The 13809-nt window shown below is 41.3% G+C and overlaps 2 protein-coding genes across 2 annotated transcripts in view; one reads left to right on the top strand and one right to left on the bottom strand.

Annotated features, from left to right (window-relative positions):
* Positions 1-1179: 1179 nt before the first annotated feature.
* The window catches only part of LOC131887506 (1-phosphatidylinositol 4,5-bisphosphate phosphodiesterase delta-4-like), a 39634-nt gene continuing 27004 nt past the window's right edge, over positions 1180-13809 (bottom strand). The window contains exons 5-10 of the mRNA XM_059236140.1: positions 11239-11362; positions 3416-3501; positions 2964-3355; positions 2630-2897; positions 1553-2035; positions 1180-1476 (exon numbers count right to left, since the gene is read on the bottom strand). Of these exons, the coding sequence (XP_059092123.1) occupies positions 1370-1476; positions 1553-2035; positions 2630-2897; positions 2964-3355; positions 3416-3501; positions 11239-11362 (1460 nt within the window). The 3' untranslated portion in view covers positions 1180-1369. The remainder of the gene's footprint in view (positions 1477-1552; positions 2036-2629; positions 2898-2963; positions 3356-3415; positions 3502-11238; positions 11363-13809) is intronic.
* On the top strand, positions 9444-10705 carry LOC131887507 (uncharacterized). Its single transcript, XM_059236141.1, has 2 exons — positions 9444-9923; positions 10021-10705. Exons 1-2 carry the CDS (start codon positions 9517-9519, stop codon positions 10043-10045), a joined length of 432 nt encoding a protein of 143 aa, XP_059092124.1. The 5' UTR covers positions 9444-9516; the 3' UTR covers positions 10046-10705.

Here is a 13809-nt window from a genome sequence, read left to right as displayed (position 1 = left end):
CCAGATAATACCACATGCTACCATTCCTCACGAAGATACGCGTACATGCTCTGCTGAGAACCAACTATGCAAAATATGTGTTAAAAGAGTCAACACGAAATCGCTTGCAGAAGTAAAAATATACGCAAGGTGAAGAGAACTGTCAATCAAAGAAAAGGAAAAATCAGTTTCCAACGCAATATGCACAGGGGCCGTTGTGGTGGCACATATTGGACATTCAAGGTACGAATAATCGATGGTACCAATTGAATTTCGATTTCAAGATCGATCCTTGGGCGTTGTTCCTCCTATCGCCGTTAGTGGTGCCTAAGTTAAAGATGCAGGGAGAGATTTGCTCTCGAAGTTCGATGTCATCATGAAAAAATTGAAACAGGTAAAGAAAGAGAAGATTACCAATGTAAACGGGACCCCGCTTCAGGTTCTGGGACAAATAAAAATGGAACTACGAATTGGGGAAAAGTCTTGTTTGGAACGAGTCTTCTTTTGCAATATATCGATTGTACGGCCATGTATTTTTCTTTATCGGGAAAGAAAGTCTTGGGCATTGTTTCCAAAATATTCCCAGTTCCAGATCACGTTTTAACACACATCGGGTCAGTCGCAAACGAGAAAATTGCAAGGAATGTCATCGATATTGTTATGGAAGTAACCCGAGTCCATGTGCCACATTATGCAACTATTCAACAAAAATCGCGATCTCAGCGTCTTAAAAGAAGAGATTTTGAAAACTTATAAGGATGTTTTCGATAGCGGACTGATATTGAAAGAAATGAAAACTGAGCCTATGAAGGGTGAACATAAGGAGGAGCAGTCCCGTTGAAATTGAACTGATAATGAGCAAAATTTTGAAAATCCTCTTATTTCCGTTTATTTGGTCTTATGACTTGGAAAATCTCGTCATAGCCATTTCTAAAGCCAAACCCACTTGAACAGGGCGGATATTTTATTCAAAACTGGTAATTTTAAGCATCAAACCTTCGCAATCCTGGCTTTTCTACGCTTCTATTTGGCTTGATATGGCGCTTTGCCACGATTTTTTTTTCTATTATTTTCGCACTAATTTCACCGTTCGAACCCGAAAAAGACTTTGAATCAGATGTTTTGATCAAGCGCAGATCACCTTTATAAAGAAATTCTTTTTCCAGACTTTTTCATGTGCACTGAACCAATCAATATCTATTGAGATTGCATTACTCTATTTTATTCTTTTATATTTCTTTGTTTACAGTTAAACGTCCACTCAATAACCGGAGTCACAATTAAGATTATCGTATGTTATGTGTAATCAATTGTTAAGTAATATAAACATTCGTTTTGCCAATAGGGAAGAAACAGATGAAGTGTTGCACCAATTTCGAAAAATTTCATGTTATGAGTTACCAACAACTGCGTTCCGATTGATTTTGATATGGACCAGCAACGAGGCCGGGGTCAACCTTTTTCCAGCCAGGTCTTCTAATGGTATGCAACGATAACCTGGATAAGAAAACGATTCATTTTGACTAAATGTTGCATCAACAAAATCGCCTAGATTCGGATACACAAATCTTACCTTCCTGTACCATCCTTAAAGGCACACAAAACACCGCCAGACTCTCGTCCTTTCCACTTTTCGAATGATCTTTCACACGGAATTCCAAAAATGCCAGGTTTGGAATCATTACCAAAAATTCGAAAAATGCACTTCTCCATACAGGATTAAACCCATTATTGTGGACGTGCTCTGTTTTGCCCTTGTTCAAGTAGGTTTGATCAAGGTGGTGACCACGGATTCTAACCTTGACATAAGGATCAATTATGTCACCTTCCATTTCATGATCTGGTCTCGGAATGTGTTGACCGGATAGGATTTGAATACAAACTTTCCAAGGGGGAAATTTTTGGTATTGAAATCCAGATAAGTCAACAGGGGAAAACTGATGTTGTGGAGAGCATAGGAATTTGGGTTTTAAGACGTAGCCACAATTGCCATTGTCAGAGAAGAGGGCACGATTGTGCATGGTTGATTTATCCGCAGTTTGGTAATTGAGGGCCACTAGAAAAGGAACAAGATAGATTTAATTATTCTGAGTAATTTATGTTTTTACCATTACATGGCAATGAGTCCGAAGAAAGGGCCACAAAATACGAAACTTTCCAGTAACAGGCCTGCCTTTGTTGGGATATAAAATATTGCGTGAATTAAGTCACCCCCGTAACGATGATATTTAGTGTAGGATACGAATCATATAAATCATTTCTTAGACATCAGATACCACGAGCAATCAAGAATTGAAGTTAAATCACTGCCATCAAAATCATGACTAAATTTGGTGAATAGGCACATACTTTAATTTTTAATATTCTCGGTTGATTTAAAGTGTTCACATGGTTCACAGATTATTGTATAATTTTCCGTTGATTGCTAGCTGGCTGTAGTTCTGTGAATTTGGACGTGGTTTTAGGAGTAAAACATCTCGAAATATCCCTAGGAGGAGAACTGAATCGACGTTTTGAAGCTGCCCACTACGACATATCTCGTCTCAAAATCACAGATCTTGTCACTGATTATAAACATAATTAGTTCAATCCAATTGTGTGTTCAAACATGCAATTTCTTCCCCAAATTGTTCGATAGTGGAATGCTTACCTATTTGACATCCCGTGTTCCAGAACGGAATTGGTTTTAAGTTGGAGGAATCTTGCCTCTTAGCCCCTGGATAAATTCTGGAAAGTTGGCGAATGTTATACCTAGCGAATTGTCTAGCAATTTCCACATCCTCAACAAGCTTTTCGGCTTTGGATTCTCCAAATGACGACATGTGATAAAACTTTCCTTGGGACTCTGAGTAATCGAAATTATCGAAATGGACGGCTTCAATATAATTCACACAATCTGACAATTTCTGTGATATTTTCTGCAATGACATTTGATGATGTGTGACGGATAAATGATGTATAATACTTCTTTTTGATATCCTTACTGTCGTGATTTTTTTCCGTTTTTCATCCCGCTCGTCATCTTCTTCAAGCACCTCTTGGATGAGCTCATTTTCGGACATTCCAGAGGGAAGGCGTTTAGCCTTTACTAGAATTTTTCTCTTCAAAGAAAAAGGGCTCGGCATTTCTGTGGCATTTTCATCTACTCGGTCGGTATACAAACATTCTGAAAGAATTGTCTTCAAATAATGAGCCATCTTGTCTTGTTGCTTAAGGCCACAGTGATTTTCGATCGATAGAATTAATGGAAATTCAGATCGTTCAAAGGCATAGGGCAATATGGCATCGGAAATCACGTCTTTGAAACTTATTTTCGATGTAAGAGTCCAACCGTGGTAAATGATAGGCTCCCCATCATCGCCGTCCCAACAATCCACTGCAAAGGAACTAAAATATACACAATTTTTCCTATTCTATATTTTCTCTTTACACTTACATTCGACACATCGGCATCCTTGCCGTAAAGTTTTTATGTATGCATCCACGCTACTTTCACCCGTCACTTGATTTCCTGTTAAATATCTAAAAATGTAAGCGTGACATTAGATAATAGCATGGAAAAGTTCATGACTGTGGTCAAGGAAGTTATACCATATAATTCATTTGCAATTGCCAAAATGCAATGATTTCTCGCCATCGAGGAGAAAAATTAACTTTGGAGGTAGATATACCATTTTTTGACATTTCGTGGCAAGAAGTGGTACAAAATCCCCATACCTTAAAACTACCCAAAATTATGTAATCTGAACGGGGGCGGCAGGGCGTGACTTCCCGCCTTAGCCACCCGATCCTGAGAGAGATAGGCAAGACCCCCCCTGTCCTGGAAGGTTTTAATTTGGTTACGCATATCGCTTCACAATCCGTGATCCAAGTTTGATCACCGCCAACCCGGTGTTGGTCAAGACGTGACTAATTGGCAACCCAAAACCACCACCATCCGAGGGATGATCCCCAGTCGAGGCATTCTTGGTTGACCTTCATTTGGTGCCAGTCCTTGATTTTGGGTTTGAAAGGGCAATTTTTCACGAAATGGCCAGGGCAGTTACAACAATGACACTTGAAAAACTTTTTCGTGTCTTCACTTAGCTCAACCGCTGGTGTCATTCGTTCTTCATTCGGCAATCGTTCGATTACGACCTCCAACTTTGGGACGTCGGCATGGGCTTCAAGACCGGTAACTAGAATGTCGTATCTTCGAGCTAGGCTGTCTTCTTCCTCCATAGGACTATCCACAATAGGGAGTTCATGGAAAATTTCGCTCATAGGCTTGATATGGTTTTGAAGGTTTCCATCCTCTTTCAAACAACAGGCAAACAAACATCTCAGGAGCTCTAGCTTATTCACCCATGATCTCTTCTGAAATTGCTTTGGGAGGATATTCCATACCAATTAAGGATCTATTGGTTCTCCTAACAAATCGAGTAGGCCAGGATCAATTGGCAGCACAATAATTGCCAATGCCCGATTTTTCCTTGCCGTGCATTTAAGAACCAGTTCACTACCTTTCTCTTCTGAACCCTCCTCCAACCTGTGGACGAGACTCCAAAGACCATCTTTGATCAGAGCCATTCAGCACCGAGTTTTCTAGGTTGGAAAATTCGACCCATTCAGTGGGACATTGATGGACATTTCACTCGACATGATTATACAAGGGCTGAAACCATAACCTGTTGAACCTATGGGGACATTTAGGCAAGCTCTGGCAGGTTCGTTTGTTTGCTGATACCAGTGTCAGTGATGCCAGTTTGCAGCTTAAAACACGTTTTTGAGAAGCTGACCCTTCTTTCATATTGCTACATGAGGAAAGGTCAGCTTCGTTAGAACTAATTTGATACGCCAATTTTGTATCACTGGTATTAGCAGGCAAGTTTGTTTCCTAGTATCAGCGCTCGCCTAAATGTCCGAATAGGGTGATACAGATAAACTGGCAGGACCAATTAGTGGTTATGAACATAAATAATGGCTTGGCAGGAAAACAAATTGAATATAATTTTATTTTGACAAAAAAGACATTTTTTTCATCAATTTGAAACTATCCACCCTTGGCCTTCACCATGGCCTGGAACCTGTTAGTGACAAACCCACAGGCGGCACAAACCTCCCCCTCTGGTATGGTCTCCCATGCTGACTTCAGGGAGGCTTTCAGGGCCTTGATGCTGGTCATGGTTTTGAGGCAGGTGCTCCTCTTCAGATTGGATTAGATGCTGAAGTCCATGGCATTCAAATCTGGAGAAGAGGGTGGCCAGAAGTATTTTGCCAAGTGGCGAAAAATAAAATGGCATGGCAAAAGCCCTAAGTGAGGCTAGAGGTGTGAGCAGGTGCCCCATTCTGCTGGAAGATGACAGGAGCACCTGCATACTCCTCTTTGACCCATGGAGCAACCTCCTCTACCAGCATCAACATGTACACCCCCCCCCCCGCCATGTCCACCTTCAAGCCCTCCTCAATGAAGATCAAGGGGTTTTTCCCTTCTGTGGTGACCTTGGCCTACACCATCACAGAAGCAGGTTTCTGGTGGTGGAAGTGGCTGAGGACATTGATGCTGAGTGCTCCTTATGTACCAAGCACCCAGTTGTTCTGCACATTGTAAGTGACCTCCACAGTGAACAACTTCTCATCCATCCAAAGCACTTGAGGGGTTATGCCAAATTTTAAAATTTAGAGCTGATGGCAACTTTGCTCTACCCTCATGGCCTTGGTGGCCTCTGAGAGGACTTGCCAATGCTGTTTTTCGTAAGGGCCCGGCAAGCTCCTCACATGGTTGTGGTTGACAGGCCCTCCTCAATGACCATCTTCCTCATGCTTCACCTCAGGTCATGCCACATCTTCTCACACACCCTTTTGACCAGAAGAACAGTCCTCACAGACGGCATATGGCTGCTGGGCTTCCTTTTGATCTTGCTTGTGGCCCTGAAGTTCCCAATGGTTCTGAAAATGATGGGATTGTCCCACTTGAAAGTCTTGGCAATGGTCCTTGCACTCAAACTTTTTGAAAATTCATTCAGAATGAGATTGCGCTGAGCTTGTTGGGATAGGTTTTCCAAGGTTTAAAAACAATAAAATTCGTTTTTAAACAAAAGTTGACTGCTTGAGTCAGTTTGACAACAAACAAGCCAAAAAGCGCGTGAAACTCACAATTGATTGTGCTTGATACATTTTAATCATCAGTCCCAATTCATCAGTATCACCTTGTATACAGTTCTCAAACTCTCTGTGTCACATCCACTTGCCCTCCTAGCTCAATTTCCAACACTTTTGGCGGAGTTGTGGGTCTTCGCCCGTCTTCATTTGACGAGGGAAGCCAAAGTCGTGAAATGACGCCATCATCTTTTTCCAGATCGCATCAGTGGACAAGAAGTCATCAGGGTCACGAAGGGGAACTCACTGAAGTGATTGACCATGACCAAATAGTCTTTCCCTCCAATGGCATTCGTTAAGATCTCGTTCTAATGTTTGACACTAGGGTGAGCTAGAGAGATGTCCCAACAAGGCAATAAACTGCATGGCGTAGAACTAAAGTTACGGGTAGATTCAAGCTAGATAATCGGAGCCATCTAAATATTCAATCCGGGATGGAGTCTAGTTTCGGTTGTGTGAAGAGGTATGGATATTGTGCGTGCCAAAGGCAAAGAAAAGGAAATTTGGAATGAGTTCCACAACAAGATGGGACATGTCTGTCCTTTAAAGGTGGAAATGATTAAGGCTTGGTTGCACCAATGTTGATGCCAGACCATGGGAACCTGGAGCCTATGGAGAGTGTGCTATTGACGTTGTTGGACAATTACCGCAAATTCAATCCGGAGATAGACATCTCCAGGTATTACTGGATTGCTTTGATAAATGGGCAGAGGTGAAACCGGTGGAGCCAAAGTATTAGTAGAGTGGTCGGAGTACCAAGAGAGATTATTTTGGATCAAGGATCACATATGGCTTCAAAAGAGTTCCGTGAATTTCGTCAAGAATCAGGGATTACTCAATGTGATGATATATTACTATTGAGCCTTTATTGTAAGATGTTAGACACCATCATTATTCTCATTTCAACCAGATCCCGTCCAGAGCAGAAAAAATCCAGCTGATATCTAAGGTAGCTAGATTCTACTACAATGCCCTCCAGAAATTTCCAGTCGCATGATGAAGAATTTGAACCTTCACACCAATAGGTAGAATAGAAAGTGGTTTTGATCCCTCGTTGGACTTAGACGTCATTTTGTCGTGGACCTTTCGTCTCGTAATTTCCGCCGAATTTATGGTCTCATTTGAAAGTCGATCATTCAATGACTTAGACGCTGGAAGAAGGGTTCTTTGAGATTTTCCAAACGACCACTGTGAAGGCGATAAACCGTCACTTCGAGGGACGTTCCGCCATTCTAGTAGGGCTCGACCAAAGGCATACGCGTCCAATGGTCCGTTTTTCCAATGTTTTTTACAGCAACTTCGGAGTGGGCATTAGATTGAAGATAGTGAGCCGAAGATACTAATAGTGAAATGAATAGAGGAGAACAAAACTCTCTGAATTCAATGCAATCGAACTGTTTTCCACCATTGGTTCTGATTTAAGTAGAATGCCGTGGTCGTGAATGAACTTTTGAAGGGCTTGAACAACGTCACTTGATGACGGGTATCGTTTGAAAGAATGCGCCAAGGGCCAACCGCTGTACCTGCCCACATATACCAAGAAATAATTTGCAGAATGATCAAAAATAGATGCCGAGACAGACTCAAATGGCCGTTTAGAAGAACTATCCGATAGATGAGGTTCACGTCATTGTCCAGAGATAAATCGTTGGCAAATCGTAACTCCAACGTCGGTCTCCACTACCCTTAGAGCCTACCTTCGGCCTTGTTTGTCTTTAAGGGTAATGGAGACAGACGTTGAAGTAACGATTTACCAACGATTTAGCCTATCTTCGGTCTTGTTTGTCTTTTTGTCCTCAGATTGTGAACGATTCCATTCTATTGGACATGTAAAAAATCCTCGAAGGACTTTCGCCATGTCATAAACTCGGAAAGGTTCACATCCACCTCCAAATCAACCGGTTTTAGAGGAGTGTTTATGCGGTTACTCGAGGTCAATCCGTTTGATGAGGCCTGGAGGCCTTGTTCTCCTTGGACACGACGTAATTCCAAGTGGTTGCTAAATCCATGGAACGTGTCCTCAGATTTTTCAAACCTTATCGAAAATTCCTCTGATGTAGAAGCCTCGTCAGAAATGTTTTCCACCGCATGAAACAAAATCACTGCCTCCCGAAATTGATCCAGGGCGTTCCCCGCCCTTCGTGCAATGATTTCAATTGACTCGATGGGTGCTTTTTCTTGCAAAGTTGATTCAAATTGTGATAGGCAGCGATTTAACGATCGTAAAATCTGTCCTAAAATTCTTTTTGCCTTTGGCACATCTAGTTCACTGGCCATGATGGGAATTTTTCTTCACTGTTTCACACACTCCGTTTGTGACCCTGGGTTACAATTTGCCTTGGTATCACCTTTCAATCTTTATATGATATTTGGTCTACCAACGAATTTGAGTTGGCAGACCGAGCTGGTCCTTGAATGTAGGGTTGCTCTGGAATGCTATGAATAACGCCTGCGTATTCCCTACGAACATTCGAGGGAAGCATTTTAAACAATGAAGGAGCCCGAGAAAGTAGAGAAATGGACTTCTTTGTTCGAACCAGCCTGGATTCTCGAGGGCTTGAAGGTGCTCTCAAAACGCACATTAAGCCTCTATGGTCACTAGAATTGACCCTAAATCTTGCACTGGGACAAAGCTCGTGGATGCTTTTGAAAACGTACAATATCAGATACCTTTCGTGCCCTCTCTGAACACTGAGCAGTCCCAACATTTTTAATCTCTCCCAATATGAGAGCTCTTTCATTCCTGTGCTGTTCTTATGCCCAGGAGCGGTAAGGAAGTCCGCAAAAATGTGCACTTTAGTTCTTCCAAAGGACCCGAGTAAGGCCAAAGCCTTTAACTAAGTCTGAATGTTAAATTAGTGCATCCACGTTCTGGTGAGGTTTTGACATGAATTTTTTCATTACAACTAGCTATTTCCAGAAAAAGACATTTTTGTTGCTTAAAAATTAAAAAAAAAATAAAAATAAAAACATACTGAGCTCTGCCATTAACTAAGCTTCTGCTAAATAGATATTGATGAAACCTTACGTCAATGCATAACTAAGAGAGTGTAAATAATTTTGTTCAACTAGGTTTGTGACAGCGATACTTCATAATGTATTTGAAGTGATCTAATGAACTAATTTGAACTACTTTCAAAGATGCTGATTTGAAAAAAAAAATGTTCTTTTTGTTTCTATGGCAAAGAAAACAGCAAATAGAAATCTTGGCATTAGAGCAAAACTTCATCAGAAATTATATCCACTGTACAGGGTGCGGAAGTTCAAATGCCCGATATCTTTAAAATGATCTGTTGACTTCAAATTTTGAAATTTCGCGCCAAATTTTTGTTTTCATTGTCGTTTGGCATTCGTAAATAATAAACAATTTCTAAAGATTTTTGATTAAAACCAATTCAAATGAGTATGGAGGCAACACGTCAGAGCATCCTCGATATGGCTTGCGCAGGAGCTGACAAAAAGGCCATTGCCAAGCTCACGGGGGCCAATATCACCACTGTCAGACGTGTGATCAATGCAAGACTTGGATCCAAAGATGTCAGCCGGAAGTCCCGAAAGCCAATAAAGTCAAAAAAGAGGACCAAGAAATTTATCAGGGCCGTTAAGACCGAAATCGACAAGGACCCAACCAAGTCCATGAGGAAGATGGCAAAGAAGTTTGGTTGTGATGAGAAGACAATCCGGACCACTGTCAAAGACGACCTTGGAATGAAGTCCCTGACACGTCCTCCACGTCAACTCATCACTGAGAGGGTCAGGGTCCTTCGCCTGCAAAGATGTCAAACCATTCTGTCATGGATGAAAAGGTCAGCCAATTCGTCCAAAGTGAAGATCTTCTCCGATAAGAAGATTTTTACAGTGGATCAGTCTTATAATCGCAGAAATGACCGGATGATTGTTCAGGCAGGATCTTTACCAGCTCCGGTAAACCGGACCAAGCATCCTCAAGGAGTCATGGTGTTGGGCATCATTGCCAGCAACGGCCTCACCTGCCCGCCCATTTTCATTGAAGCTGGACTCAAGGTCAATCAAGAGGTTTATCTTAATCTTTTAAAATCAAAGGTCAAACCATGGCTTAAGAGGAACTTCCCATACAACAATTACGTGTGGCAGCAGGATGGGGCCCCTGCCCATACCGCTCTCAAGACCCAGGAGTGGCTGGCAGCAAACTTGGCGGAATCCTGGGACAAGACGATGTGGCCTCCTTCTAGTCCTGACTTAAATCCATTGGATTATTCCATCTGGAGCGTTTTAGAGGCCAAGGCATGTTCCACCCCTCACAGAAGTGTTGGGGCTCTAAAGGTCTCGATCCGGAAAGCCTGGAGATCCATGTCCAAGGAGTACATCGTGTCAACATGCAAAGCATTCAGACGTCGTGTTGAAGCAGTCATTAAAAATCAAGGAGGACATATAGAATAAAGTTTCCTCATTTTGAATAGATCTTGAATTTTTATGTCATTCTTTAATGCCAAAAGTTTGTCAGAGATGCTCTGTTGAGCAATTAAATACTTACATTACAAACGGGCATTTGAAGTTCCGCACCCTGTACCCAGCCATCAATGGAGTTGTCTTTTTAAATATTTAATTTCTGTCCTATTTTCTATGTTCAGTGCCACCACAAATTGCAGGGCATTTGTCTTATTCTAAGAAAACTAGTGATTCTGACTAACCTTTTTCAAGAATTATGGAGTTTTTCGTTCCCTCACATTGCCAAAGAAGCCAAAGTAATGGCAAAAAAATATTTGGTTTCAAAGATCCAAACATCGAATAAAAACAATCTATCCAAATATGTTATCATTTGGCTTGCAAACAATGTATTGTACACTTTTGAACACCCTTATTTTTGGGTAATCACCCTCATTAAACAGTTTTGGAAAAATTTGGGACGAGGATGGACAAAAGTGTCCAAGATGGGTCGAAAAAGAGTTTTAAGTGAAAAAGTCAGTATTTTTTTGCGGACTGTTTTGCGGAATGGGATTCCCAGCAATTCAAGACAAAAAAAGGTTTTAATTTTACTTGGTTTAAAAACCAGAATTGAAAAAGCAAAACGATAAATGCATAATCTTAACCAATGTGCTTGGGCGCTCAACACCATTTAATTTTATTAAACCAGATACTTACGTGTTGTGAGATGATGCAATCCAATAGTTTGTGATTGGTTGAGTCATATCCTGATAAACATCATTACGATGGGATGCATCAGTGATGTGGTGCCAATCAGAAAACATCATGAAATGTGTAAATCCTGAAACAGCAAATGAACACGAGCTACAAGGGTTTGCATCAAATCCAAAGACACGAACCGGGCAACTTGTGGCTAAATTTTCTTTCAATTTCTCCCGGTCTCCAAAAAGTATAAAGGAAGCCGATTGCTCTATTTTGACCCACAGGTGACGTACAAATTGCTATTTCATGTCAAAATTTGCTTGAAATACAAATTATTGCAAGTAAGAAAGTGTTTATTTTGTTTGGTTATTCCAGTTTTATGGTGGCCTTTGAGACAAAAAATGCTTGTTTACTGTTTTTCACGGTTTTCTTACTCTTTGGGCTGAGAAGAAAAGTCTAACATTTAAGACAAATTGAATTTCGATGTTATAATGTTATTCCTCAATCATGGTATTTCGGCTTATGCCAAGACTCATATCTATGACTTCTAAATGAAAATCATGGTGTAAAACATCGTGAAATCAATGTAGATGAGGGGTCTCTAAAATCAATATCTTCATCGCGTGAGAATCTGGGGTGATTGGATCCAAAAAAAGTACGGTATAGTACGCATTTAGTAACAGGTTTCTTTATGCCCAAAAATAGTTTAAAACTTAACTTAACCAAAAAAAATACCTTTCCGACCCCTAGTGGTAAGATTTGGAAAGTCTCCAACTGATACCACCATTCCCAGCGCTAATAAGAGTACGTTCTTCTTGGCCATTAGTAAAGCGGGTAAAATCATTTAATTTCATAAAAAGTATTTTTTTATATTTCGGTCATTTCCTCGAAAAGTAAATATTTAGACATTGTCAATCGCGTGGGTAATATTTTACGCATTTTCTTCATATTTTGGCAATGCAAGAATCAAACAAATAAATTCGTAGATTTTTGATCCAAATCTAAAGTGCTATGGTATCTAATTCAATAGCAGAAATAAGGCGGTCAATAAGGTTCATAGAGAGGGATGACCATTGACGAGAATAGGGAGAAGGGTAAAAATGAGTTTTTTGTGCTTTTTTACTTCAGCTTGGCCATCCATGAACATTACTAACTAGATCAACTATGATACAGTGGAATTTTCTAGTACCCTAGAATTTTCTACTATGGCAGGTTGATGGCTGCGCTATCTACCGGGTGTTTCATAATGAGCTGGTCTGGTCTCACAGGGTGACCCGGTGGAGGTTAGGCAAAAACATTTAATTTAGCACAGATTTTTCTGAACTTTCAGACTATTTGTAGTGACTAATTATGCGTGACCTACTTTCTCGTTGTTTAATTTATGTGCCAACGCAAACCAGAAATACACTTCGATCTTAACTCTTGATCAGACTGCATGTCTTACGTCTTAACCCACTCGATACGATCATGCGATGGCGCAGTCGGTTAGTACGAATCTATGAAGTACTTTCCGTCTACGGCTCATCACTGATCCTCTGTTCACCGTATACTTTTGTGTGAGAATTTGTGTGAGAACCACCCGTGTGAGAATCACCTCCTTCAACTCCCATCCATCGCGATTTGTGGTGTTGATCTTGGACCGTCAATTTCCCGGGGTGACAATTCATCGTCGAATCCGCCTATCCTCTGAGTCTTTCTCCGTCATGTCTGACCGAGAAGCTATTCAGGTTTTGAAAGCCAGCCGTAAGGGCTTCAAGGCCTCTCTTACTCGAGCGAGGAACGTAGCCGAATCCGCTTTTAGCGACTATGTCGAGGGTGAGCATCCAACATTGTTGGAAAGATTTGTCGACCATTGGGACGAACGACTACAAAAATATCTGAATGCAGAGGATCAGATCATCTGCCATCTTGCGTCTGATACGGCGAGATGCAGATCCGGCCGTGGAGGAAAATCTTCAGGCTTTCTTCAAAGCCAAATCAAAGTTGATTGGGTTCCGGAAAGATGTGGAGGCTTCCATCCTCCGAGCTGAGGTTAATGATCGTCCTCAAAGTGCTCGTGGATCTGGGCAGAGTTCTTCTCTCCCTAGAATTGATGCAAAGAAGCCACCATTACTCAAGAAGACACTGATCACAAGACGTTTATCAGATGGCGTCCGTTATGGGTGAATTACTCTAATCTTATATGTTTAGATCAAGAGACCAGTCTATCCAAGTTGGCCTCTTATGGGAATGCTGTTCCTCGGGATTCTTGAGGGTTATCCAACATACGTTAGACATCAAACAAGATGCCGGTCGTGACGTGGTCGAAATCTTGGATTTGATCCAGGAACATCTCCGAAGCCTGAGGAATGTCCACCTCGATATGCGCGATCTTCTGGCTGTGCGGCAGAAGGATGGTCAGGATTACACCTCTTTTTGCAATTCCTGCGTGAATTGGCTAATTATGCCGACACTGCAAAGATAAGGAAGACCGTCTCCTCATAGCTTTATTGTTACAGGGGATGAGGACTGACGGTGATAAAGCCAGGATCATGGAGCGCAATCCCACCACTTTCAATGAGACCCGAAAGTTCTTGCTAGAACTTG

Source organism: Tigriopus californicus, chromosome 9, assembly GCF_007210705.1.
Source record: "Tigriopus californicus strain San Diego chromosome 9, Tcal_SD_v2.1, whole genome shotgun sequence".
NCBI lineage: Eukaryota > Metazoa > Arthropoda > Copepoda > Harpacticoida > Harpacticidae > Tigriopus > Tigriopus californicus.
This window is presented reverse-complemented; position numbering and strand designations above follow the sequence as displayed.

What these genes read in the sequence shown, in the direction of transcription:
- LOC131887507 (XM_059236141.1), top strand. Translation starts at nt 9,517, where the DNA reads ATGAGTATGGAGGCAACACGTCAGAGCATCCTCGATATGGCTTGCGCA. An exon ending in ATTCTGTCATGGATGAAAAG is followed by an intron (nt 9,924 to 10,020) that starts GTCAGCCAATTC and finishes ATGATTGTTCAG; the next exon opens with GCAGGATCTTTACCAGCTCC.